Below are 27,038 nucleotides of genomic sequence, written 5' to 3'. Positions count from 1 at the left end.
ATCAAAGTGGACTGTGATAGCCCCTGCTTATATTTGACTTGTTGAGCAGTGCTATGTCCACCTCCTAAATTGGTAATATTATAAATAGTGAAAAAACATCAGCAAACTGTCCTGAGCCCAAAATAAAGGCCCATCTAGATATACATAGAAGCCAGTCTAGAGACCACACTAGGGCAATAGTTATACCAACAATAATAACTATTAAAAAATGTACTTGGCCAACAAAAGTTTCAATCCAGTTCACCAAAGAAATGAAATATAAATAATATATGCCAATTGAATACTTAGGGTATTTAGATACAAAATATATAGCATCCCTATAGTGGATGTCCACAGTGTCCTATATAGTAAATGCTATCCAGTAAAATTGAGGGTGATGCCCTTGTAGTAATATTACAATATTGTAAATGAATCTGTCCAATATCTAAATATAGAAAAAGTGAAATGAACACTGTAATAATGTACACGTAGCACATAAAGAAATGATATATGTATATCACTATCCCTTCAGTCACCAAAACGTGTAGAACATTGAACTGTACACAATATAGTAGAGAATGAATAAAATTGAAGAATGTAAAGTTCAGCTGTAGATTAATAATCAGTCTTATCCCCTACACAACATGTTAATAATACATAAATGATGTTCATATAGTTTTCAGTTATTCGTACATAGTCACCAATAGGTAATTCAGTGAAAAATATGAATATACTAGCTAAACAACTGTTGAAGGTTTCCATAAAGTTTTGAGAAAACCCTGCTCATATCCTTAAACTACACAAAAACATCATTTGCCCTATAGTTATGTACGCAAACATGGCTTCTTTTAGTAAGGTATAATATTCATACAGTTCACCGTATTTCTCATATAATCAATGTTCTGGCTAACAACTTCTTAGCGACTGTTAATCAGTTGCCTGAAATTCAAATCAAACTTATGCTTGGATCCTTAAATTCCAAAAACATGTTACCTGCCTGATAATCATATATGGCATCCAAAATGTCATATAAGCAAGTATGTTAAACATATGTAGCCCAATAAGTTTAATTACAATCAGGTAAAGTAATAACAATGTCCAAATCACCAAATGTCAGTCTAGATGATGATAATGAATCATATAATGTTCTGCAAGAAACATGACCTGATAGCTGTCGAAAAAACATCCGAAAAGCCAAAACTCCATTCTGAAGAATAAATTCACAGGTCCGTTTGTGCATACACACAAAATTCACTGTAAATAATTCCGTCCATAATCTACTTGGCTTGTTAGTCATTAAACAGTTGTTTGCATCATACACATGCCGTAACTGCCAGAAAGTCCCATCCAGTTCACAAAATGGCGCTTCTTAACTTCGCAAATATACATGTACAGTTACTGCTACAGAGACCCATCCAAATTAAATGACCCAGCAGACTGAAACAGCCCACAGTTGGAAAAACAAACCAAAGTTCAATATTAAACAGTACCTTGCACCCAATATGAATATCCAAATATGAGTAATCCACAAAGAGATGCGGACCAAAATGTTTCACAGTAGATTCACAGTAGGCTGATAGAATAAGTAAGCTCCCCAGGACTTCGATGAAATAACCATAAATGTTGTTCTGTCTGAATCAGAAACAAAAATATATCCAGATGTATGCCCAATTTATAAATGATATTCTCCAGAGTAAGATGTTGCCTTATGCACAGAATGCCACAGACCAACAGCAGGGAAACAATGAAGTATTCAGTGGAAATACCCTGCAAGTATGGTAGCTGCACAGCTCCAAAAGTCCTTGGTATAATTCAAAAAAGCAAGAGCCAGCAAAACAGTGACAATAAGATTTATTATAATAGTATAAGGAGAACAAACAGACTGGTTTCGGCTGAAAAGTTACAAAGCCTTCATCAGTGTATCAAAATGCTTAAAAAACATTCCCCTTTATATAGTAATCGGTCCACCTGGAGGTTATGTAAGAAATTACACTTTTATAAAGGTGTAAAAATGTTAAAAATATTCATTCAGTCCTGGAGGAAATAGTGTCCCTAGTTTGACAATCCATTTTTTCTCTTTGTCATTGAGTTGCCAATTGGCTCATTGACAGAACCCACACTGTAAAAGTTGCAGACTCCAAATCTGACTTCAAACCAGTGACAAGTGGAGTACCACATGGTTCAGTCCTGGGACCTCTCCTGTTTAGTATCTACTTCTCTGAAGTACAGGCTAACACAGAAAGCCTTTGGCTAACAATGTTCGTAGATGACTGCAAACTAGGAGCCATAGTTGAGTCCCCAAATGATGTGGACATCCTACAGAAGGGCCTCACTGAGACAGATGCCTGGTGTCAGAGCCATGGCCTCAAGCTCAATGCCAAAAAGTGCATTGTCATCTCCTTTGGTTAAAAAGTCTGTACCCATGAACTTACCACATAGGCAGCAGTCTACTTAACGCAGAATGTGTGATGAGACCTGGGGACCCAGGTGGACAGTAGTGTCTCCTTTGATAATCACATCACCACTGTAGTCAGGAAATCCTTCTACGTGGCACACCTCATCACAAAAGGGTTCTCATCTAGGAAAAAAAGAGGTCATTGTTCCCCTCTACTCGACACTCATTATACCCATTATAGAGTACAATGCCCCTTTTGGAATGTACCTCACAAGACATCTGCAGCAGCTGGAAAGGCCACAGAAGTACCTCACAAAGAGGATTACTGGACTCAAACAGATGCCCTACACTGACCGTCTCAAAAAACTCCAGCTTTACTCTGTAGCATATCACCTACTCCGAGGTGATCTCTGCCTAACATATAAAGCTATGTCAAACCCAGAGCTGTTGGGCATGCTACACCTAAAGAAATCCCAGTCCCTCCGAGCTACATGCTCTGGGGACCTAAACCTTGTCACCACAATAAACAGAACATGCTGGAGGGATAGATTCCTGTCCCAGAGACTTTCCGTAGTCTGGAACAAGCTACCCATCTATGTTGAGCAAAGTTTCTTATTAGCACTCTTCAAGAAAAATCTTGATAAGTGGATGGGAAATAGGAAATACAATCCGGAGATCACTTCTGTGGCTCTGCTTGACAGGGGCACAGGAAATTAATTTTATTGGGTGGCATAAGCCAGGGAATCCTGTTGGCTAGGCTCACTTAGGCCCTTGGGCCAATAGCTTAGTACCTACCTATGAATCTATGAACTGGTTTTATTTTGGTGTTATTGGAGGAAAGGGTGTAAAAAGCAGGTGGTGGTACTGAAGATCTGCTGCTAGTGAAAAGCATGAGTTTTGTCTTGTTAGGGTTTAGTATGAGTTGTTTTTCTGTAAGATAACGTTCTATGTCTGTGAGGGCTGTTTGGGTTTTAAGCAAGAGTTCATGAAGGGATGGGGCTGTGCATATGACAGTGGAGTCATCTGCATATTCCAGAATTGTGACCTGGTTGGATGCAGTACTGAGTTTATTGGTGAAAATGGAAAACAGAAGTGGCCCTTAAATTGAGCCTTGTAGAACACCTACGGAGACAGGCAGCAGGGCTGAGATCTCATCTTACCACTTCACTGCTTGTTGACATTCGGACAGGTAGCTATGAAACCAAGTGATTGCAAATTGGGAGAGATTAATCGTGGATAATTCAAGCAGTAGCTTTTGATGTGAGACTGTGTTGAAAGCTGTGGACATGTCTAGTAAAATGGATGCTACAAGTTTGCCACTGTTACTGTTCTGACTGATAAGATTTGTGAAGCTTAGGAGGGCAGTAGTGGTGCTGTGCTTCAGCCTAAAACCGTGTTGGGAGCTGGAGAGAATGTAATTTTGTATTAGGTAAGTTAGTAGTTATGAATGTATGCAGTTTTGTAGTATTTTTCTGAAGTGGGGGGGGGTATAGCAATTGGTCTGTAGTTTGAAGTTCTGAGGATGTGCCTCTCTTATGCAAGGGGATGAAGTGGGCGATTTTCCAAAGTTTAGGGACATGTTGTTCAGAGATGGAGCAGTTAATGAGTAAGGAAACTGGGTGTGAAATGGAGTCTGCTGCTAGTTTTAGAAATTCATTGGGCAGTTGATCAGTGGCAAGTGTGGTGGGTTTTAGTTGAAGAAGAAGTTTTTTTTATGTAGCTAGTCTGAATGGGATGAAATGAGATTGTGATGGATTGAGATGTAGAAATCTCAGGAATAGTAAGAGGGGAGGTGTTATTGTTTAAAAGGGACTGAATGAAGTTAATGACGTGTGAGTTAAATTGGGCTGCTGCACTCTTTGTGGTGTGGGGAAGTTAGGAGAGGGAGTGGTGGTGTGACCGGGATTTAGAAGGTGCTTAATGGTAACTCAGAATTTCTGAGGGTTGTTTTTATGTTTTTGTTGGGCTGTGGTATAGTACGACATTTTGTCATTGTGAGTGTGTTTCTTAGATAAATTTCTTAGTTGGCAATATGTCTGTAGAGATGTTTGGGTTTTGGATGCTTGATAGTGTAGCCAGTTTCTCTCTTTGTTTCATAATATGTATAGTGTCTTTAGATAGCCATTGAGTTGGTTTAGCTTTGATGCATATTTTTTCTAAATGAAGGTTTCAGTGGAGATTTGTTTTTTTTTTTACTGCAGATGTATTATATATTACACTTTTGGTTGGGCATATTTTTTGTTTGGGGAGGTAGGTGGGCATATGGTCACTAAGTGAGTCTGAGAGGCAGCCGGATTGACGACATACGTTTGGCCGGTTGGTAAGTATCCAATCTAGTGTGGAGTGTTTGTTACTCTGTTTGTCTATTCTAGTTGGTATGCATATTAGTTGTGAGAACCCATAGAGGTTGATGAAATATGTTGGGTTGTTAGAGTTGCAGGTGGCCCAGTCTAGGGTGAAGTCACCTAAGATTAGTGTTTCCCGATTATAAGTTGTAGAAGCCCAGCAGAGTAAGTTTTCAATAATGAGGATATTGTTGCCAGGGGGTATGTAGGCAGCTATGATGATAATGTCCTTATTGCTGTTTATATGGAGGCATGAAACTACTATTTCTGAATCAGAGGATGGAGGTGGGTGACTAAGTGTTGTACGATAAGGCTGTTTTTGAATATAACAGCTATGCCACCACCACGCTTGCGCTGCCTGTCAAGTCTAGTAAGTTGGTAAGAATTTGCTATGTCGTGTGTGTGTGTGTGTGTGTGTGTGTGTGTGTGTGTGTGTGTGTGTGTGTGTGTGTGTGTGTGCGTGTGCGTGTGCGTGTGCGTGTGTGTGTGTGTGTATCTCTCTCTCTACACAGGCCTAAAGCAAATGCCCTATGCTGACTGTCTAAAAAAACTCCAGCTATACTCTGTCACATATCATCTACTCGGAGGCGATCTCTGCTTAACATACAAGGCCACGTCAAACCCAGAGCTGTTGGACATGCTACACTTAAAGAAATCCCAATTCCCCAGAGCCACATGCTCCAGGGATCTAAACCTTGTCATCACAATGAACAAAACATGCTGGAGGGATAGGTTCCTGACCCAGAGACTCCCCAGACTCTGGAATAGACTTCCCATACATGTCAAGCAGAGCGCCTCTTTGGCTCTCTTCAAAAGGAGACAAAAGATTGCCAGCACCAAATTCAATGTAGAGCATCAAAAAGCATCCAAAAACACTGATGAGTAAAGTATATAAACTTTTATTTAAATATAATAAACAACCCAGACCGGTTTCAGCCAACAGGCTTTCCTCAGTGGGAATAAAAGAATCGTAACTGTGAAGTGACACACACACACACACACATATATATATATATATATATATATATATATATATATATATATATATATATATATATATATATAGATATATATATAGATATATATATATATATATATATATATATATATAGATATATATATATATATATATATATATATATATATATATATATATATATATATATATATATATATATATATATATATATATATATATATATATATATATATATATAGCATGAGTCGTCCAGTAGGATTCTTCCCAAAGTGATCTTCCCAACATTCAAAATGTTTCCTATGTGAGAAACAAAGAGAAAATAAAAAGTTATACAATAAAACAACCACATAATCATTATATATTGTAATTGGTAAAATAAAACTTTATAAATGATCATTCAAGCCGTGTGAGAACAAAGCCCTCAGTTTAATGATCCAATACTTCTCTTTTTTAGTGAGAATAGAGTGCCATCCTTGTTTGTTGGATCTATCACCAAGAATTCTGTCAGCGATGATGAACTGGAATGTGGCTGAATTATGTTGTATGCTATGTCGGAATAGGGCATTGGTCTCCCTCCTGGTTCGTTTGTCACTACAGTGTTCAGACATGCGTAATCGAAATGGTCGTGAAGTCTGTCCAACATAGAATGAATCACATGTACACGTTGCAAGATATACCACCCAATCACTGTTAAAATTGCCCAAGAATTTGATATCAAAAATCCTATCAGTGTTTTTGCTAGTGAAGTGTTTTGATGTGAAAATGAATGGACATTATGAGCAATGACCACAATGGTATGTGCCCCATAGTTTGTCGCCTGTCATGGTTAGTTGGTGATGTATGGCTCCAGCTGAACTGACCCTCTTGAAATGTGAAAAAAATGAACCTAATGTCCTCCCCCTTGTGTATCCATACTTACATACATCCCCCACCCAAGGTATAAGCTCCTCATTGGCTGTGAGAATATTCCAATGCTTGGATATAACATTCCTAATAAGGTTAATGTTGCGTCCAAATGTGGTGATGAACCGGATAGGTTCATTCTGTTCAGTCCGAGTCTTGTCAGAATATTTGAGGAGGGAGGTTCTGGTAGAGTTGAGAGCAACTTGTTGAGCACCCCGGATGTCAAGTTCCTGATAGCCCCTAGCTCTAAACCTGTTAGACAAATCCTGTTGAGATTCATCATAATAATTATCTGAAGAACAAATTCTGCGAATCCTGAGGAACTGAGACTTGGGTATATTTCGGGTGATGTGGTAGGGATGCATACTGGTTGCATGTAGTAAGCTGTTGTACTGGGGGTATTTGCGGAATGTTTTATTGCGGAATGTTTTACTGCGTAAAGTGTCATTTGGATTCCTGGTTATAGTCACGCCCAGGAAATTGATCTCATTTTTATCATGAATGGATGAAAATTCAGTACCCCATTTGTTCTGGTTGAGATATAGAATAAATTCTGCTAGATATTCCTCATCAGAACACCAAACCAGCCAACAATCATCCAAATATCTGCACCAAATATTAAGTTCCTCAAGATACAAATTATGTGTAGAGTAATAAATGAGGTGTTCCTCAACATATCCCATGAATAGGTCTGCGTATATGGGGGCAAAAGATGCCCCCATGGCGGTACCCTTAAGCTGCCAGTAACATTCTCCCTGAAAATAGAAAACATTTTTATTGAGAACATGTTCAGCCATGCAGACCAAAAGTGTGTTAAAACCTACGGGATAAATTTGTGCTTTGTCTAACCAAAATTTTAGGGCTTCCAATCCGGCCCAATGTGGTATGTTGGTATATAGAACCTTGACATCCAGGGTGCAGAGTAGCCAGTCGGGTTCTAGTTGGTTATCAGCAATAATGTGCAGAAATTGTGTAGTATCCTGTATTCTGGCACGAATCAGACCTAGTAATGGTTTGAGATATAAGGTGAAGAATTCTGATAATGATTCTGTTAATGAACCCATACCAGATACAGTTGGTCTACCAGGGGGTTTGTTGAGACATTTATGTATCTTGGGTAACAGATATAGTGTTTGTTTTTGTGGATCTTGTACTGCTGTGCCTTCACTGTATCAGATATAATACCCTCAGAGACAGATAGGTCCAAAAAGTTGTCAATTTCTTGCTTGAAGTTAAGAGTGGGGTCAATAGGTATCTTCATGTAATGGGAAGGGTTGGAAAGTTGTCCATTTCACTCCCCCAGATAATAATCCATGTTCATGATAACTACTGCCCCACCCTTGTCGGCCTGAGTGATGACAATATTTTTATTGTCCCTAAGCTGCTGCAATGCCTGTTGTTCAGTGTTGGTTAAATTATGTTTCAAGGGTGAATATTGATCCAACTTGAAATGTATGTCTCTGAGTACCACTTGTTGAAAGACTGCTACATTTCGGTTCATGGGTGGTACAAAGTTGGATTTGTGAAATTTAAATTCGTTAGATCTTTGAGAGTCAGATCTGGACCCAAAGAATAGCTTGAGGTTGATCCTGCGGCAAAAAATCATTAATGTCATTCACTATGTCAGACTCATCAACAAAAAACCCAGGAACAAAATTCAAACCTTTATTTAGAAGTTTTGTTTGGTCCTCAGTTAAAACAGTTTGAGAAATATTCAAAATATTGACATCTATTGTCTCATAAGTGTTTGGATAAGACCCTCGATTGTGTCTATTTTTGTACCTTCTATGCTTTCTCCCACCCCTCCTCCTGGTATGTTTAAAGGGTGGGCTTGGTTCTTAGCTTTTTTAGGAACCAGGGATTCATCAGTGTTAGTCCCTTCAGTGTCTGTAGTGGAGGAATCATCTGCTGATGTACTGCTGTACGTGTGAGGCCCTTTTAATATGGATCTGGGTCTTTTCCTAAAGTTCCTACCGGGATTCTGTCTGGTATCCATAAATCTAACATTTTTGGTAGTGTCAAAAGGTCGTCCTCTTTGATAGTCGGTTAGATCCCTATAAAATTTTTTGATTTTTTTTGTCCTTTATCTGTTTTTCAAAAAACAGCAAATCTTTTGACAGCTTATTAAGACATATGGAAAATTGTATGTGTCCCTCATAAGCTTTGACTTCACCACACAGATCACCAACCTCTTTAATATTTATTTCAATATTTTCTTCATAATATGAACTCAATATTCAAACAAAGTTCATGGATGCCTGTTGCTGGGCTAGATACCATTCATTGGTCAGAGTTTCATCAGTTTTACTTACTAGTGGTTGAGTTTTAATTCTCAAGCCCCTAGGGGTTATTTTCTTGTTCAAATAAGCTTTAAAAAGCCTCAAGTGCCATATGTTGGATCTGGAACTTTTCATGCTTTTGCCAAGTTTCTGGAAAGCTCTGTTGCAGCCGTCAACTGGATCTATAAGTTGTGGAGTACCATTCTCATTTGGTATACCAAAGACACCAATATCACATTTGTCAGCACAAAGCCCTTGAAGTATTGTTCCTAGATCCATGACAATAAGCTGTAAATTAATGGGTCTGAACAGACCTCAAATGAAGAATTGAGTATTTATGGGAACAGGTCAAAAAAATATGTGCTATAAGCTATCAAAAGTGCTGGACACCAAGTTGTATGTATCCAGTCTGAGACTAAACCGGCTTATCGAAGAGGTAGTCCCTATGTCCACCAAAAAGTAATGCCAATATCTGGTTATCAGTATTCATGAAGGAATAAACTTCACTAAAGTACTTGGCTCCAGCTAGAATCCTGATTGGAAAAGGTCAATGTACCAGCATGAGTGGTTGTGTATTCTGTATTATAAACTACTAGGTGTGAAAACCCATCAGGGTAAAAAATGGGTCCTTATATTTGTCGAAGGGCTCTGGGAATGTTATAATCAGTGCTACATTCAGAAAATTATTGATAGTGCTAAATTATAATGGAAATGTAGTAAATTGGGCCTGTAGACATTGGTCAAACTGGGTGAGTGTCACAGTATGGCAATAACCACTGTAAAAACAATATTCAGAATCAGCCAATGTTGATCCAAAACCTATACAACAGTCTACAGTTTATGTCTAGTTTGTCCAATCTCTGGATCCTAATATGATAAAAAATACATCATAACAGTGCACATACGGCTTGAGAATATGTAAAGAAGAATGGTGATTCCTATATATTGAATAACTGAAAAAATTGTTAAATGCAGTTATGACATACCGCAATTGTATGTTAAGCCTGTGAAAATTACTTAAGGTAAGTGGGTATCGGAATATGATAATAACCACCGTCACAACAATGTTACTTTACTCATCAGAGTTTTTGGATGCTTTTTGATGCTCTACACTGAATTTGGTGCTGGCAATCTTGAACTGCTTCCTGCCTTGCATCTGGGTCTTACTTGCAGAGTATCTCTTCTTGGCCCCTCTTCAAAAGGAACCTTGATGATTGGATAGGAGGTAATAAATTCACCCCGGGGATCACGTCAGTCGCCCTGCTGGACAATGGTCCAGGGAAGTAAATATTGTGGGAAGAAATAGCCAGGGAATTGTTATGGCTAGGCCCTAGGGCTGATAGCCATATATATAGGTTCATAGTTTTATAGATAAGTACTAGGCTATCTGCCCGAGGGCATCTATAAGCTAGCCAAAATGTGTTGGCTTTCGCCACCCCCTTGGATTAGTTCCCTGTGCCTTGGTCCAGCAGAGCCATTAGTTCCCTGTACCTCTGTCCAGCAGAGCCACTGCAGTGATCCCCAGGGTATATATATATATATATATATATATAGTGTATAGTGTAGATATATGTATTGTGTGTGTGTATACAAAATGGGTACCATTGGTTTGTTTGATACAGATAGTTAACAGGTGTGCAACCTCAACAATCCCAGGTTAGGGGAATATTCCCTTTCCCCAGGGATTGTGCAGTCTCGGAGTTCGTATCTGTAATTAGCAGGGGTTGTGGGGGAGTGTTGTTTGTTTTTAATTTGGTTTTTTTTTTTGTTTTTAAGTAATATTTGCATGCTTTGAGAAGCAACCTCGGTGCATGCGTACTAGGAAGTTAGTGTTTCAATTTTCCATGTAAAGTAGTTTACCTTCAGGATGTCGACATTTGTGTTAGTTGACCAAATGAATGTAAATCATATATAATATACTTAGCTGATTAACATAAGGGAGAAAAGAAAAGGAGAAAGCGGGGAAACAGCAAAAGGGGGTGAGAAGGAGGAACACAAAGACTCAATCCAGGTTTAAAGCACAGTATTACAAGTAGTAGTATTCTTTGCTTGATGGTATACTATTATTACAAGTAGTAGTATTCTTTGCTTGATGGTATACTAACTGCCATGGACAATGTGAGACGTGAGTTTTTTTTTTCTCATCTTTCTGTCTTTATATACTGAGTAAATAAAATAGGTGTCTAGTAAATCCGTGAAGCAGCATAAGTAAACAGTTTTAAAATCACATTAATGTACACATTTTTAACAATTCAGTGCTTCCTTTACTTCTTGTTGCTCATTTGTTCAGTTGCTTCAGGTAATACTAAATTCAACTTGTGCAGTACTCCATTAATTTAACTACAGACTTAGAAATGTTTATGTTTTAATTACCTGATGTTGACAGCTGTACTTGCCATAAATGTATATTTGAGTAACTTTTCAATGTACTAATAATGAGAACTTCAAATAGTTGGGAAAATGCTAAGAATTATTTATCTGAATATGATTAAGAAAAGTAGTTGTAAGGTATGTACACACATGCAGTTATGGAGAGCATGGGTTTGCCCATGAGACAAATGTATGCAAAGGTTTCACAGAAGAGACAGAGCAACAGAACCAGCACAAATAAGAGAAAACAGTGCCCATATGTAAAAAAACAGAGCATACAAAGAGACAAGTGCAACAGTGTCAGGTTTTTTGAAAGAAATTTAAAGTAGCATTGCACATACCATCTTCCTGAGTTGATGGTAACTCAGGGGATGTAAAAGATCCCATTGGCAGTTTTCAAAAAGAAAAGGGAAAGTTCACTAATGCCCTGGCCAGGTTACTCCTAGTCAGTGTAAATACCACTTCATATCTCTCTTGAAAAGACACCGGTAGCCTTACCCAGTCAACAAAGGGTGAATACTTTTAATAAAAAATAAATATTCTGCAACATCAATGCCCAATACATAGGGCTACTGAGACAAAAGGAATGAGAACAATTCTGAAAAACAGAATCACAAGCACAGCATACCCATTTAAAAACACCCACTAGCAACACAAGAGTATCAGAATATCAACCAAATGTAAATTCTAAAGAACAGATAGATAAATACAATTCTAATGTTGTCTTGCTCCAGAAATAAATAAATAAAATTAAGTAATAATCCCTGTATGGTTGCAACACACAAAAACTCATGCTGGAAAACCACAGAGTTGGTACACTTACAGGAGTGGACAAAACCATACATACCTAACAAAAATCTGTCTACATAGCCATCCCTGAACAATGTGTGTGACCTCCCAAGAAAATGCATCATACCGCAGTCTCAGACCTTTACATGGTGAGCAGTGGTTCACAGATACTTGGTTACCCATGTACTATGCATGCACACAGTAGCCTAGCTAGGGACTGTTTGTGCCTATACTTCCTTTTTACATTTAGGGGATTGTGCAAGACTTCCTTGTTATACCTTCCTTCATTCTGTTAGGAACATTCTGCTCACTTTTTATAATGATAAGTTTGTGGAGTTCAGCATTCCAAGATGTGTAAATAGCACGCAGTTTGTGGTTACCACCCTTCCACTCTGGTTTGAGTGAGTGAGAGGGAGGACACAGCAAGTTCATGCACATACCAGAATGAGTTAAGTTTGTGGGAGTGAGGATTCTGAGTTTCTTTGACTCACATGTCTCCTGCCTGATTGGCCAGCCAGCATGTACTGATTACAAGCTCAGTTAAGGAACTCCTAAACAAATGGCAGGCCTGGCAGCTTCTGTGCAGTTAGGGGTTCAGGCATTTGTTGGAGCTGATATGGGGAGGATGGACATGCCTACCCATGGGGGGAGGGGTAGTCCAGGTTGTAAAATGCTTCATTTCTCTCAGAAGACAGGTGATGAAGCACAGAGTGGTGAGCCAGGTGTGTATGTTTGGCTCATCAATCCACAAACATGGTAGCCTTCATCAGGATGCACAGAAGTGTGCATTAACTTGAGAAAGGTGTAGTGATCCATGTGGTGGTTTGGGTCACAAATCTTCCAGCCAAGAGAAGGGTTGGAGCCATAATAGAAATGTCCTTTATGCCAGGATGTCAGTGAATGCACAAACCACCTCTTTGGGTACTTATATGCCCATCTGGATGTCTCAACTCAGCATGATGGAAAAATGAGCCCAGTTCTGATAGTGAGAGAGTTATTTGTTGTTAGGCCTAGAGGTAAAAAGCATCTTAAAAATGCTCTTAAAGTAAAAGCAGATCTGAGATCAGAAGGAGGGAGAACTGCCACTGCCAACAGCTACTTCACTTCAGTTTAAAAATCAGAATAGATGTCATATTTCAGATGCAGATCCAGTTTTTGCACCCTCCTCCATAACCTTTCCCTTGGGTGAAACAGGCATCCTTGAATCATATCAAATGTACTTTTCAAATAAAATCACTAAATCACATCTCATAGTTGCTGACTCTAGTACTAAACTCCTTGGTGTAACCATTGATGATCAGCTAAAATTCACCCTCCATATAAATAACTGTATCAGGAAAACCCATCAAAAGCTAAGACTTTTCTACAGAAATAAAAAAATTCCTAGCCCCTGAATCTAGAACCACAATAACCCATGCTTATCTTTTGCCATGCCTAACATACTGCTCCCAAACTCACAAATCTTAACTCTACTTTACTTAGCAAACTCGAATCAACCTATCACAAAATAGCCAGATTTGCTGTACAACAAACCCACAAATCTCACCACTGTATCTCCCTCAAACACCTAAACTGGCTCGAACAACCACACCTCCTACTCCTCTCTCCGCTCCAAATTATACACTCCATTATTTATTCAACATCCTACTGTCCAGCACTAGGCACCATAATCTCCCACTATGTCCCATTCAGACTACTCAGGAGGTCCACCCAAGACCTTTTACAAATCTACAAGCCCAAGTCTAAAATAGGAGCCATTACATACAGCTACCATCCCTCTATTGCTTGGAATAAATTCCTACAAGAAGTTAGATTACTTTCACATCCTAAAGTATTCAATCTAGCCACTAAAGAGTACTTAAAAAGTCACTGGATTTGTACCTGTTCTCAGCCTCCTTGAATATACCTTCACTGAATAACAAACTGAACTTCCTCTGTCTTACCATAATTTCTTCTCTATACCAAAACATTTACAACTTAAACTAGTCTACTTCATCATTTTTAATCTAACACTATCTCCTTTCCTTCTGCTGCAGTATTCATTATAACACTTTTATAGATAATTGCAACTGCATATATATGATAACTGTTCTACAAGTTTTATTATGAATGATTATAATGTTAACTGTGTTTGTAATGGTTATAGTTTTTGTAACTATGTTTTGGAGCTTTTCTCCCTGGGCCTCTGCTGAAAAAGGGCTTTTGCTCAGTCAGACAATCCTGGTTAACAAATGTAAAATAAATAAATAAATAAATTGAATATCACCTACTCATAGGTGATCTCTGCCTAACATACAAAGCTATGTCAAACCCAGAGCTGTTGGACATACTCCACTGAAAGAAATCCCAATCCCTCCGAGCTACATGTTTTCAGGACCTAAACCTTGTCACCACAATAAACAGAACATGCTGGATGGATAGATTTCTGTCCCAGAGACATCCCATACTCTGGAACAAACTACCTATCTATATCAAACAAAGCTCCTCATTAACACTCTTCAAGAAAAATCTTGATTGGATGGGAGATAGGAAATTCACCCTAGGGATCATTTCTGTGGCTCTGCTCAACAGGGGCACAGGAAAATAATTTTCTTGGATGGCGAAAGCCAGGGTACCTTTTTGGCCATGCTTATATAGGCCCTAGGGCCAATAGCCTAGTACCTACCTATGAAACTATGAATGCAAGAGCATCAAGGAATGTCGAAAGTGCATTGTATGCTGCTCGTGCAAAATGTTGCGTAATAAAGTTTGGTTTCAGCACAACTGACAGCTCCTACCCAATTGCCAGTAATACTCCCAAAGCATTGTCACATACAGTCTGACATGTATGTGTCACATTTATGCATATCAAAGGACCATACAGTGAAATATGTTGCTATTCTAGCCTGATATGCATGCTGTAGTGCTTTTACACACTGAGCTTATTATGAGGAACATAGCATCGAATAGCCATACTAGATATCTGCTAATGTTTGAATGCTGTCCGCAGTGGTAAGCATAGCATACATATTACTACCATCATGTACTTCACCTACACAACCATGCTACACAAGGAACACACACATTTTGTGGGGTGTGTCCTTCAGCTCTGTATTCCTCAGGCTTGTAAATATCTTGCAATCAGCATCATGGCCCTTGCATCTTCTCTGTTTGTTATTACATGGATCTTTTTCATAATATATTTTGAATTGCTTCCTGTAGTGATGATGTGGAACAGCACTGTATGGCCAAGTGATGGCCTCCTCCTTTATATTGTAAATAGCTTTGCAGCTTCAACATCAGTAGGGATGGATGAGAGGTGATTGTTGGTCACCTTTACCAGTTTCTCCTTTGTTAAAACTAAAAGCAACATGGCCTAACCACTACAGCTTGCTGTCCTCTTCTTTATGCAGTTCTACTAATTCTTTCCATTGTAGGCCCTCCATGTGTAGTTGGAATCCTTCTACTACTAACATAGGACAATCCCTTTGGGAGAGGAAAGTTGAATGCACCAAGCCAAGTATTCCATGGGCATGCTTGTGACACTCATGCCCTGACCCAGCAATCAAGGAGCCTCAATCTTCACCACTAACACCAGAGAGGGCGTCTCATATGAGAGGAAAGGATAACAAATACAGTAAAGTGCAATTTCCCTTAAGAGCACACAGAGATCACAGTCAGTCTGGGGCTGGTTGCTCCCTTGCTCTCCAGGTCCCCAGTAAGACTCCCCACTGGCACAGCTATAATGTCCAGATCTCAGCCTAGCTGGCAAGCTAATCTCCAGTACCCTCTCTGTCCAACCAGTGATTCATGTCCCTGCCCAAGTAGCTGACACACACACACACTTTGAGATAAGTATTTATACAACTTCACAGACACTCCTGCTATGCCACTATACCCAGACTATATGGTAGTAATTCCTGCCACCACCAGCTAATAAATATCAGCTACCCAAAGGCCCTTAAAAGGGTGTCCAAGTATTACCGTGCGATATTATTATCCATTTGGTAAGTGTGTCTAAACAGTCTTAAGGCTTATTAGAGTGGCTTTGTGCAATAAACTCTATAAATATGCAATGCACTCTAGAGCTTAACTTATCTCTACATAAACCAGCCACAGTTGAAAAGGGTTTAAAAATATTTAAAAATATTTAATAATAAATACTAAAAACACAAGACAATACTACTACACCACAGTGCTATTCAAGAGTTCAGAGATCACACAGAAACTTAAAATAATTCAGTTCTGACGTAACAGAAAAACACTTAGTCTAATCTTTATAGTCCTAGCTATTTCTATAAGAAAACACACTTCTAAGATAACTTACTTAAGGCACAGGCGGTGCTGATTGAGATGAATGTCCAAGAACAAAATACTTAATAATCTATGGTTCTCACTGTTTAAATTGAAACTCCAGTTCTGATAAACATTACATCATCTTTTTCACCCTTCCTGGAGTTCCCAGGCTACACATTAACGCATTTACATTCTTTTACACTTGAGCAATAAACGACATTCCACGTGTAAATTCTGGTCATTAACTTTAGCCTTAAAACAATAGGCAGGAAGCCTTTATCTAGCCGGACTGGAGCTGACTTGTAAAACATCAAAGGCAGTGATGAAATAATTTTAGTTTCAAAGGTACAACAAGAAATGCTTGACTTAGCATTCTTTACAGCAGCTGGCAATGTTGCCACATTGATTTAAGTTCAACATTCACAGTATTTACAAATAATAGAATTATGTACCAAATTCTATTTGACTAGGCTGGCAGCCTTCACCCATCTCTACCAGTCTTCACATTACTCCTCAATTTTATTTTCACTGTTGGTAACTATTTTTGTTGCTTGGCAACACCGTGTTGCTGTTTTAATGCATTTGCTTGGAACAATAGAGGATAGCATGCCAACTCCCTGTATAGTAGTTTAAGGGAAGAAGGCATGCTTCTTGTAACAGCTTTACTTTCTCCTAATGAAGACTCTACAAGAAAACTCTGCAGCATGTTGTTTCTTTTGGATTCACCATTTAATATGTTGTTATGCTGACAGCTAGTGAGTTATTTGGACATTGTGGAATCCTCATATGATAGGTACTGTTTCCTACTGTGACATAGGACAAACTTTTTCCATGATGGAGGATTCATATACCTCCAAATACAGGTGTTTCAGAGTAAATGCTTGAATAAAAGGGGGAGAAAGAAGGCTGACAAGTCATACACCCACCAGAGAGGGTTTACTCACAGTTCAGCTAATATGGATAAGAATGTGTCTGTTATTTTCCCATTTTTCCATTGACACACCAGTTGCACTGGAAAATCTAGCATGTTACAGATGTGACTGGGGCATCATTTTCAGCCCCTTTGCTTCCCAGCCATTGTGTCAGAGTGTTAGAATAAAGGTACGTGAGGCTGTTCCCAGCTACCACCTGGTACATTGTCTATAGTGGAACAGTGACTCTGAGTGGGAAATTAAAGCATCACACTTGTACTTTTTTATTGTTATACCACTTGTCCCATGGTAGGGCAAACAGCAGTGCCTCACAGATGTAAAATATATGAATACTTGTAGGGATAGCAACAGTGATGCACTGTTGCACTGCACAAAGCTGTGCTGTGATATAAACTGCGCATTACAGTGAGGCCATGCCACATAACAGCCATCATGTAAATGTGCCGGAGGCACACTGAAAGCGGCAGTATGTCTGGCATTACTATTTGGTGTGATAATCTAGTGCTTGTCATACAGTAGCAGACCATGTTTAGAAGAAAGACCTGGCTGTAGTACAGGCTTCATCACATTGCAGGGATGTGTTATAGTTCTTGTGGAGCTTTGTATGTGCCTGACACCGGGACTGCATTGCTGCATTCTATTTCAAGGGAAAGAATGCAGATATATATTTCAACCCAGATATCTGTAAAGCATTTAAAAATTTTCTGGTAGTTACGCAAATATAATTTTTGTTAGATGCATTAAAAGAACTGAAAGATAATAACTGTTTCAAATGTCAACACATACTGGAGGAGTCTGGCAGTACCCCTTTGCACTGAGCCTCCTTTTAAATAGTATTTAACTCTTCTGCCTCATATAGACATTTGTCTCTCCTACCTTTCTGTGGTGACTGTTCACTCCATTAGTGTTCTTGATACTTCTTGCTGTATGTTTATGTACTCTCCCTACTTTTCTCTGAGGGACACTGTAGAAATGTAGAACGTGAGCCTTATGAAACAAAACTCTGTTCTGGCATAAGGCTGTTTAGAAGACCGAGATATGGACCTTGGTGGAGCAGCCTCTTGCTGAGCTGTTTTCTGCTGCAGTTCTGTACCTGTTCGGTGTGATAAATGTATTGTACATCATGGGGTTTTAAAATATTGGAAGGTAACATTCGGAGTTGGAAGTTTATGAAAATTTGTTGTAGGGACATAAATACAGCTTAACAAATGTAAAACCCCTTTAGTGATGACATTTGAGGTTCTAATGGTTTAAACTGTATTACTGCTTTGTGCAGATCAGTTAAAAAGTGGAATACATTTGCTGTCAAGCTATATTCTACATCTGGGTGTCATAGTTTATAAAGAATAGAAAACCTATCCTAAGACATAATATATATGACCTGCCTTGTCAGGCTCTTTTAATTTTCTCCTTTAGTTATTTTTGTTTTTTTTTTTGCATGAGTAACTAGCATTGTTCTGCTTGCAATTCTAAACTGTTTTTAATGTAATTTTGTATTCCTCATACCTGACAGAATTTCTCCTTTGCAGTGTATCTCTGGGGATAGAAGGAATGAAGGAACAACATATCTGTAACAAGATCACAATGGAACTGTTAGAAAACTACAGTGTCTTTTTTGAGGAGGAGAAAACTGACACTGGATTAAAAGACAAAATCAGAGTAATTGAAGTCAAAGTAAGTAGTAATGCAGCAATGTTTTCCTAATATAGAAATCTGTAAAACGTGTGTGTAATTCTTCATGAGCTTCTTTCTGTTGCAGACTAAACAGGAGCACAGCTATTGATTGTATATTTTTAAGTAGAAGCACCTGCTAATATTATGCTTTTTTTATTATTGTTTTTTATTATTGTTTTTTGTTTAATACTATGTCTTAACAGGGATATGCATTGTCAGATAACCATTGTTCTTGAAAAATAGGAGCTCAGCAACCTTTGTGACTAATCCCTACGCATCTAACTTTAGAGAAGACTGTGTGTGTGTGTGTGTGTGTGTGTGTGTGTGTGTGTGTGTGCGTGTGCGTGTGTGTGTGTGTGTGTGTGTGTGTGTGTGTGAGTGTACATCTTTTGAGTTACATCATTAAGGTCTAGAAGCAACATGTTTTAAACCTTTCTTCCAGTGATAGTGAGAGTATTTTTTAACTGAAACAGTTTCAAACACTAGATTATTAGGAATTAAAACTGTCAAAAGTTAAAGCACATTAATAAGTGTCAGCAATGTCTTTTTGATATTATCTAGTAACCAAAGCCTTCCATATTATAGGGACTGCACTTAATCTCACAAAAGAAAAATTAAAATATAGCATATATGTGGGAAAATAACTTTTCTTAACCATTGTATTTTCATGGCGATTTTATTGCCCTTCAATCAAAATACCCTGGGAACATCTGCAGGGCCTATATTAATGTGCCCATTATTGGACAAAGTAGTCTTTCAGTAATAAGGGGATGTGTACCTAATCTGTCCTCTGAAGTAACAATATGTCCCAGTACTTGTCTGAGTACCAGTAAACTCGTATCACCTATTTAATGTACTTAAAGTATAAGTCAAAAAATGAGTGGAAGCCCACCTCTGTATCACACCACATTGCAAATACAAACATTCTTATAGACAGCTAACTTTTTATTTCAATAATTAAGTGCTAAAAGTTGCACCTTACCACAATTAGGTCACATCTCTACAATGTTTATTATTCCAAAACATGCTATACAAAGTCAAGATTTAACAAACAGCATCTGATGCATCGTCCTCAGTTTACAGTATGTTCCTGCAGGTCCAACTTCCACAAGTCCTAGAAAGAAAAAATAACTTACTTTTTAGCCCATTCTGTGTACATGAGCTCAGTCTGCAGTTCAACCTGTAATGAGTGAACCTGCAGTGGTCATTTGTTGTTCCTCAAACCACTCAGTTATCTCTCCAGCTTACTGTGGTACAGTCCCTTCAGCCACCATGAACCAGGGGTCAGACACATCCTCTTCAGCTGTTTCCAGTGTCCAAGTTCAGGCATAGGTAAATCATATTTACTTGGACATGGAGTTTCTCAAGGGGATGTTACTGATATGTTTGGGGGAAGAGACCCTTTCAAGAGGGACAAATTCCTTTCCTACTTGATCACAGAAGATACCTGTGATGCTCCACCACTGGACTAGTAATCATGGAGCCTCAGTCCTCATCACTGGCAACACTGTGGGACATACATTGGGAGGATGACAAGGCATACACACCCACAGTATTACCAGATGCACCTTTCTGCATCAAGTGCAATTTCCCTTAAGAGCACACAGAGACCACAGTCAGTCTGGTGCTGGTTTTTCCCTCTTTCTCCAGATCCTCAATAAGACTCCCCACTGGCACAGCTATAGAGTTGAGATCTCAGCTGAGTGGTCAAACCAAGACCTCCAGCACTCTCTCTGTCCAACCACTGCTTCATGTCCCTGCCCAAGTAGCTGACACACACACACTCTTTGAGGTTTGATTTATACACTCACACACACACACACACACACACACACACACACACACACACACACACACCTGGGAAAGGGTGGCACAGGTTTACTAGCTATGCCTATTTTGCCCAGACTATAAGGTAGTTATCACTGCCACCAGTCAACCCCTTAAAAGCTACTTTAACACCCTTAAAATAGTGTCCAATCTTACTGTGCAATGTTACTATTAATACAAATGTTAGTTTGACCAAGAGCAAGGCTATTAGGAGTGGCCCACCATGTCACCAAATAAATATGCAAGTACTCCAATAACTTAAAAATCTTTACAAAGATCAGCCACAATGAAAGGTTTAAGTATATTTAATAATAAATAATTAAAGAACAAGAAAATACTCAATATATAATTACAATGACATAAGAGTTCAAAATCACAGGAAATATTTAAAACAACATTGCAGGACAGTCTCAGGTAAATAATGAAAACATCTAAATTAAGCTTTGCTATATTCCTGACTATATCTAAGAAAATTACAATACCCTAGTTAACTTATTTGCAGACCAAGGCAAATGTGGTGAATGTATGTTGATATTGTCAGGTCCAAGACAGATCTGGTCACCACTTTTGAATGTCTGGCAGTTCCTTGCCAGCTTGCCATAATCCTCTGCTGACACCCTTGCCTGCTCCCCTTGACTAATTAAGCTAACAAAAAAATAAGTAAAACTATTGTAATATGAAATTCTGAATGTTCACTGTGTGGCTGCTTGAAAATACAAACTCTTTCTCTAGTGACCACTGTTTACAGGCTACAGGAGTTCAATATCCACACCACTGAATCCCAATATGTGAATATCCCGCCACTGCCAACCAATAAATGTGACGACCCACCACTGGACCAGTAATCAAGGAGCCTCAGTCCTCACCATTGGCATCAGTGTGAGACGTACACTGAGAGGATGACAAGGTACATACACAGTATTTTCAGATGCATCTTTCTGCATCAAATGCAATTTCCTTTAAGAGCACAAAGAGGCCACAGTCTGTCCAGGGCTGGTTTCTCTCTCTGTTCAGATCCCTAGGAAAACTCCACACTGGCAAAGCTATAGGGTTGAGCTTAAGATATCCAGCACCCTCTCTGTCCATCCAGTGCTTTGTGTCCCTGCCAAGTAGCTGACACACACACACTTTGAGGTTTGATTTACAGACACACACACACACACCTTGAAAAGGCTGGCACAGGTTTACTAGCTATGCCCCATTTTGTCCAGACTGTAAGGTAGTTGTCACTGCCACCAGCCAGCTCCTTATCAGCTACTTAAACGACCTTAACAAAGGGTGTCCAATCTTACTGTGTAATGTTACTATTAATACAAATGGTAGTTTGACCAAGAGCAAGGCTATTTAAATGGCCGACAGTGTCATTAAACAAATGTGCAAGTACTCTCAGAACTTAAATATCTCTACATAGATCAGCCACAATGAAAGGTTTAACTATATTTAATAATATATAATAAAAGAACAAGACGATACTAAATATATATTTACAGTGACATCAGAGTTCAAAATCACGGTAAATATTTAAAACAACATTGCTGGACAGTCTCAAATAAATAAAGAAAAACATGTAAAGTATGCTTCACTATATTCCTGACTGAATCTATGAGAATTACTATACCCTAGTTAACTAACTTACAGAGCAAGACAGATGTGGTGAGTGGTTCTTATAGTTGTTGTCAGGTCGAAGACAGAATATAGAATGCTGTGTCTTACTCAGAGACTTCTCATATTAATATCTCAAATTTTACTGCTGGGATAGCTTGCAGAATGACATCATTTCTTGTCGTCTGACTCTATCCCAGGTGAAACCCCCACTGCTGGAAGCTAGCAGTATTTAGCATCTACCTGCAAAAATATTGTACATAGACATGAGATCTTTGGCAGATGCGAGAATTCATAAAACAATGGCTTTCCTTCACATTTCAAAACTAGTAGTTATTTCACGTTAAAGACAATACAGAAAACTCCCTAGTATCGACATTGTGACTACTTGCTGCATGGAAATTGAAAGATATCATCTTTTATTGCTAAGCCATAAAGTAATTTAATTTCAGCTATTTTTCTGAAGTTTTGCTGGGCTGAAGTTGTTACAGTAGTGCAGATATATTTCTGTTCTCTTTCAGTAGGATACACTGTGGTTACATTTTAAACAGCACTTTGCAAATACCTTCAAGCAGTTTGATATACAAATGACATACAGTTCTAATACATTTGTAACACAAGCATCTTATATACATCATGTTGATAGTCACAAATGACATATAAATATTTACAAAATTCCAGATAGCTGGGCTGACAGTATCTTCCTTTGTCACAGGGGTTATTGGCAATAATGTTTGAATGAACTAAAACCAAAGCAGTGGCCAAAGCAAGGAACAGTTGAAAAAAATCGCAAAAACACAATTAGACACTCCCCAAAACTAAAGTTTTGTACTTTCGTTCTTTTATTAAGAACTTCCTCAGTACAAATGACCACATAAACACATCCATTTAAATAACATCCATGTACTGACATCACTTCTGGTTTCAATTAACAAATAATCCCCATTATATTTCATTAAAAATTAAATACCTATATTCTTTGACATACATTAACAAACTGTGCTAAGCATAATAATCTTACATAATATGATTAAACACTTGAAAAAAATAAAAATCCACATCTAAAAACTTTCCAATTCCAGTTACTAACTAAAAATCTTTTTATTTCATATAGCTTTTGACAGATATTTTGTCATTAACACCTGGAGCTATATCTGCCCTTAAAAAAATTGCCATTTTAATTCCAAAAATTCTAAATAACTATTAAATGACCCTACAAAAAAACTTTATTTTGTCAACTTGTTGAGCAACAAAGAAACAAAACTTCCTAAAATCCTTACATTGTGAAACATGCCTGGCTAATGCATTTGTGCTGTCTTTCTTTTTGATAACTAACAAATGTTCCCTCACCCCCTCACCCTGTCTGCTAATCTCTGGGTGGTCTTACCTATATAAAATGGTCACAATTTGAACAAACAGCCAGATAAATCAGGCCTTCACTTTGACAGTTAAACCTCCCATTTGCAGTTGACAAAAAATCCAGATATTTAAAGTAAAAAAATACAAACTGCCAGCATAAACCTACATTGTGAACATTTTTGACAAGGAAAAGTACCTACGTTTTTAACATCCCCTTTTGAATGACCACATAGTGGTTCTGGCAAACTATTCTGTGATTCATGAAAGAAAGAAGGGATAGTGCACAACCTGTTCTCAGCAAGAATGGAGAAATGCAGACCTCATGTGGAACATCGTTGACGGTGAAAAGGAACACATAGGATCTTATGAATCTAATGACTATGCCATCCTCTTAAGAGACCGTGTGAAAATCAGATGGTAGAATTGGTTCCATTTCATTAGATGAAGACACTGCAACAGTTAAACTGTTCTGCTGTGCAAAGGCTACAAGAATGGATGAGATATGTCTGGAAATGCTGAAGGCATTGGACATTACTGGAGTATCATGGCAAGCATATATTTTTCTTTTGTATAGTAGGCTGGGACAGTACCTGTGCAATGACAGACTGGGATACTGGCCCTAATTTTCAAAAAGGGATAGAGGAGGGTGTAGTCCTGTTTAACTTGTCTGAGCCTCCCTAGGAAAAAATGCATCAGGCTGCTGGTAAGATCTTTTTTTCTCCAATAGTTGAGCCTGAAATTTGGAAGGAGCAGTGTGAAAGCCCATCCTGGTTATGGAACTGTAGACCAGATGTGTCCTTGCACATATACTGGAGGGGTAATGGGAGTTTGCTAGTGCTGCCTACATGTGTTAGTGCCCTGTACCTCTGAATATCTTGTGAGAAGTATCAGGTCCCAGTCCTGCTGCTGTACATCATTTGGTCCCTGTATTTCAGGAGTACAAATTGTGTTCTTATTCATGGTGTTAAGTGGAACATGTTCCTTGTAGGCAGTGATCTTTCCCAAGAGTATATTTCATCTGTATCATGGATAGGGTATAAAAACACAACTAATGTTTGGACAGTATCTAGTTTGGGGACATGAGAGTGGTGTTTTTGTTGTTTGCAGATGAGGCTATCTTATCCATCCCAAGTGTCTGGGATCTCCAGCACAGATTAGAACAGTTTGCTGCTGAGTATGAAGTGGCTGGGATAAAGACAGCACCTCCAGATCAAATATGATTTTCTGGCAGATAACAGTGGAATTGCCTTTGCAGGTGATGGGGAAGGAGAGCAGCATCTATGTCGAGTAGAGGAGTTTAATTATCCTGGGGTCTTGTTCACAAGTGAAAATCAAAGAAACAGGGAGCCTGACCAGAGGGTGGGTGCAGCAGCAGCACCTTTACTGCAGGTATTGTATTACAGTATGTTGAGGAACATTGAGCTTTGTCAGAAGACAAAGTTTGCATCGAACCAGCCAGTCTGTGTCCCATTCTTTCTGGGCACATGAGTTTAGGTAGTGACAAAAAGGAACATTTGACAAAGATGCTTTTTTCCTCGCAGGGTAGCTCCATGACAGGGTGAGGAATCTGTCAGTCGTTGGGGATCTTGCAGTAATACTACTGCTTCTCAATTTGAAGGGACTCAGTTGATGTGATTTGGGTAACTTTTGAGGATACTTTCTGGGCACCTCCCATGCCAGACCTGCCATACTCAGCCCCATGGAAGAAGCTCTGAGGCAATCCCAGAAAATGTTATCAAGATTACATCTCATAGCTCACCTGGAAATGCTTTTGAATCCAAGAGAATAAGCTGGAGACTGTGGCTGGGGATAGAGAAGCTTAACTGACTTGCGAACCTTGCTGCTACCACCACAAATCATGCCAAGACAAGTAGTCTGGAAAATGTATGAATGGCTGTATGGCATATTGTTTTTTGTATTATTATTGAACTCTGACATACTGATTTCATATCTTTTCGTGACTTCTCAGCATATTCTGTTGTTTTTTTTTTCCCAACAATACTGCAGATTTTATTACAAAGTTCAGCAGTTTGTTCACTAGCAAATATTGTTAGCAGTGTATCATGGTTGATATTTCCCTCCTTTCTTTATATTCTTTAGTAACAACAAGGAAATCTCAGGTCTGTCTTTCCTGCATAGTCTTTGTAATATTTATTTGATAATAGAGTTGTTTTCCATTTGTGTGTGTGTGTGTGTGTGTGTGTGTGTGTGTGTGTGTGTGTGTGTGTGTGTGTGTGTGTGTGTGTGTGTACATACATACATTTTAGACTAGATTAACTATTAGGCTGCCAGACAGGTACAGTAGTAGGTGATCAACCTCAAAGGCTACCAACACAATACTTTAAAGTATTGCCTCTGGTCAGTAATATTAACAGTATCATTTATCTGGTAAAATACAAAATTTTACTAAGACATTGTTAAATGTTGTATAGGCAGCTGTGGTCTGTGTATGAAAAAATAATTTCCATTAAAGATCTCTAAAAATACAGAAATCCTCAACTCTGCTGATATAGATGGTATCGTAATAGAGGAATTTTAGAAACATAGCAATTGATGAGTAAACCTGCTATTTTTATGGTAATGATTTAAAAGGTAAGGGCAGTAGCTACTCCTCTACCCTCCCACCCAGTCATGAATAATTTCATTGTTTTCATCGATTCTTAAATGCCGTAAACCACAACATTGCTGCTTATCATAGAGACCTGCAGTTTTAAGAATTTCCAGCAGACTTCATACCATTGTAACTCAAAGTAACACAGATCAGAGAGCTTTATGTGAAAATGACAGTTGACAGTACTAAAGAAACACAACTCAAGAAGTATACTTATAAAAATGAACATACCAAACTTCATATTTATTACCTCTTATCAGGGAGATCATGCCTGCTCAACCTGGTTGAGTTCTTTGAGTCAGTCAGCAGGTCTGTGGATGAAGATAAGGCAGTGCATACAGCCTACCTTGATCTGGCCAAGGCCTTTGATACAATTCCTCACTCGGGAATTATTGATAAACTCACCAAACTAGGCATCAACCCCTATATCACTAGGTGGGTTGCAAATTGGCTCAGAGATAGAGCACACAGTGTGAAAGTAGCGAACTCCAAGTCAGACTGCCGACCAGTCACGAGTGGAGTTCCACAGGGATCGGTCTTGGGTCCTCTCCTGTTTTGCATCTACTTCTCAGAAGTCCAGGCCAACACAAAGGGATTCTGGCTGACCAAGTTCACAGACAACTGCAAGCTGGGAGCCATTATTAACTCCCCAAGTGATGCAAACATCTTACCGAAAGGCCCCACTGAGACCAATGACTGGTGTCGAAACCATGGCCTTA

At 38.7% G+C, this 27,038-nt stretch overlaps 1 protein-coding gene across 3 annotated transcripts in view; it reads left to right on the top strand.

Annotated features, from left to right (window-relative positions):
- FAM13A (family with sequence similarity 13 member A) overlaps positions 1–27,038 on the top strand; it is a 2,572,531-nt gene that overhangs the window by 790,567 nt on the left and 1,754,926 nt on the right. For all 3 annotated transcript variants that reach the window (XM_044061451.1, XM_044061452.1, XM_044061450.1), the window contains one exon: positions 18,776–18,920. In XM_044061451.1, the coding sequence (XP_043917386.1) occupies positions 18,776–18,920 (145 nt within the window). The remainder of the gene's footprint in view (positions 1–18,775; positions 18,921–27,038) is intronic.

This window comes from Protopterus annectens, chromosome 2.part0 (genome assembly GCF_019279795.1).
Source record: "Protopterus annectens isolate FY-2018-M chromosome 2.part0, PAN1.0, whole genome shotgun sequence".
Classification (NCBI taxonomy): Eukaryota; Metazoa; Chordata; order Ceratodontiformes; family Protopteridae; genus Protopterus; species Protopterus annectens.
Note: the sequence above shows the minus strand (reverse complement) of the source record. Positions and strands in the feature narration are given on the sequence as shown.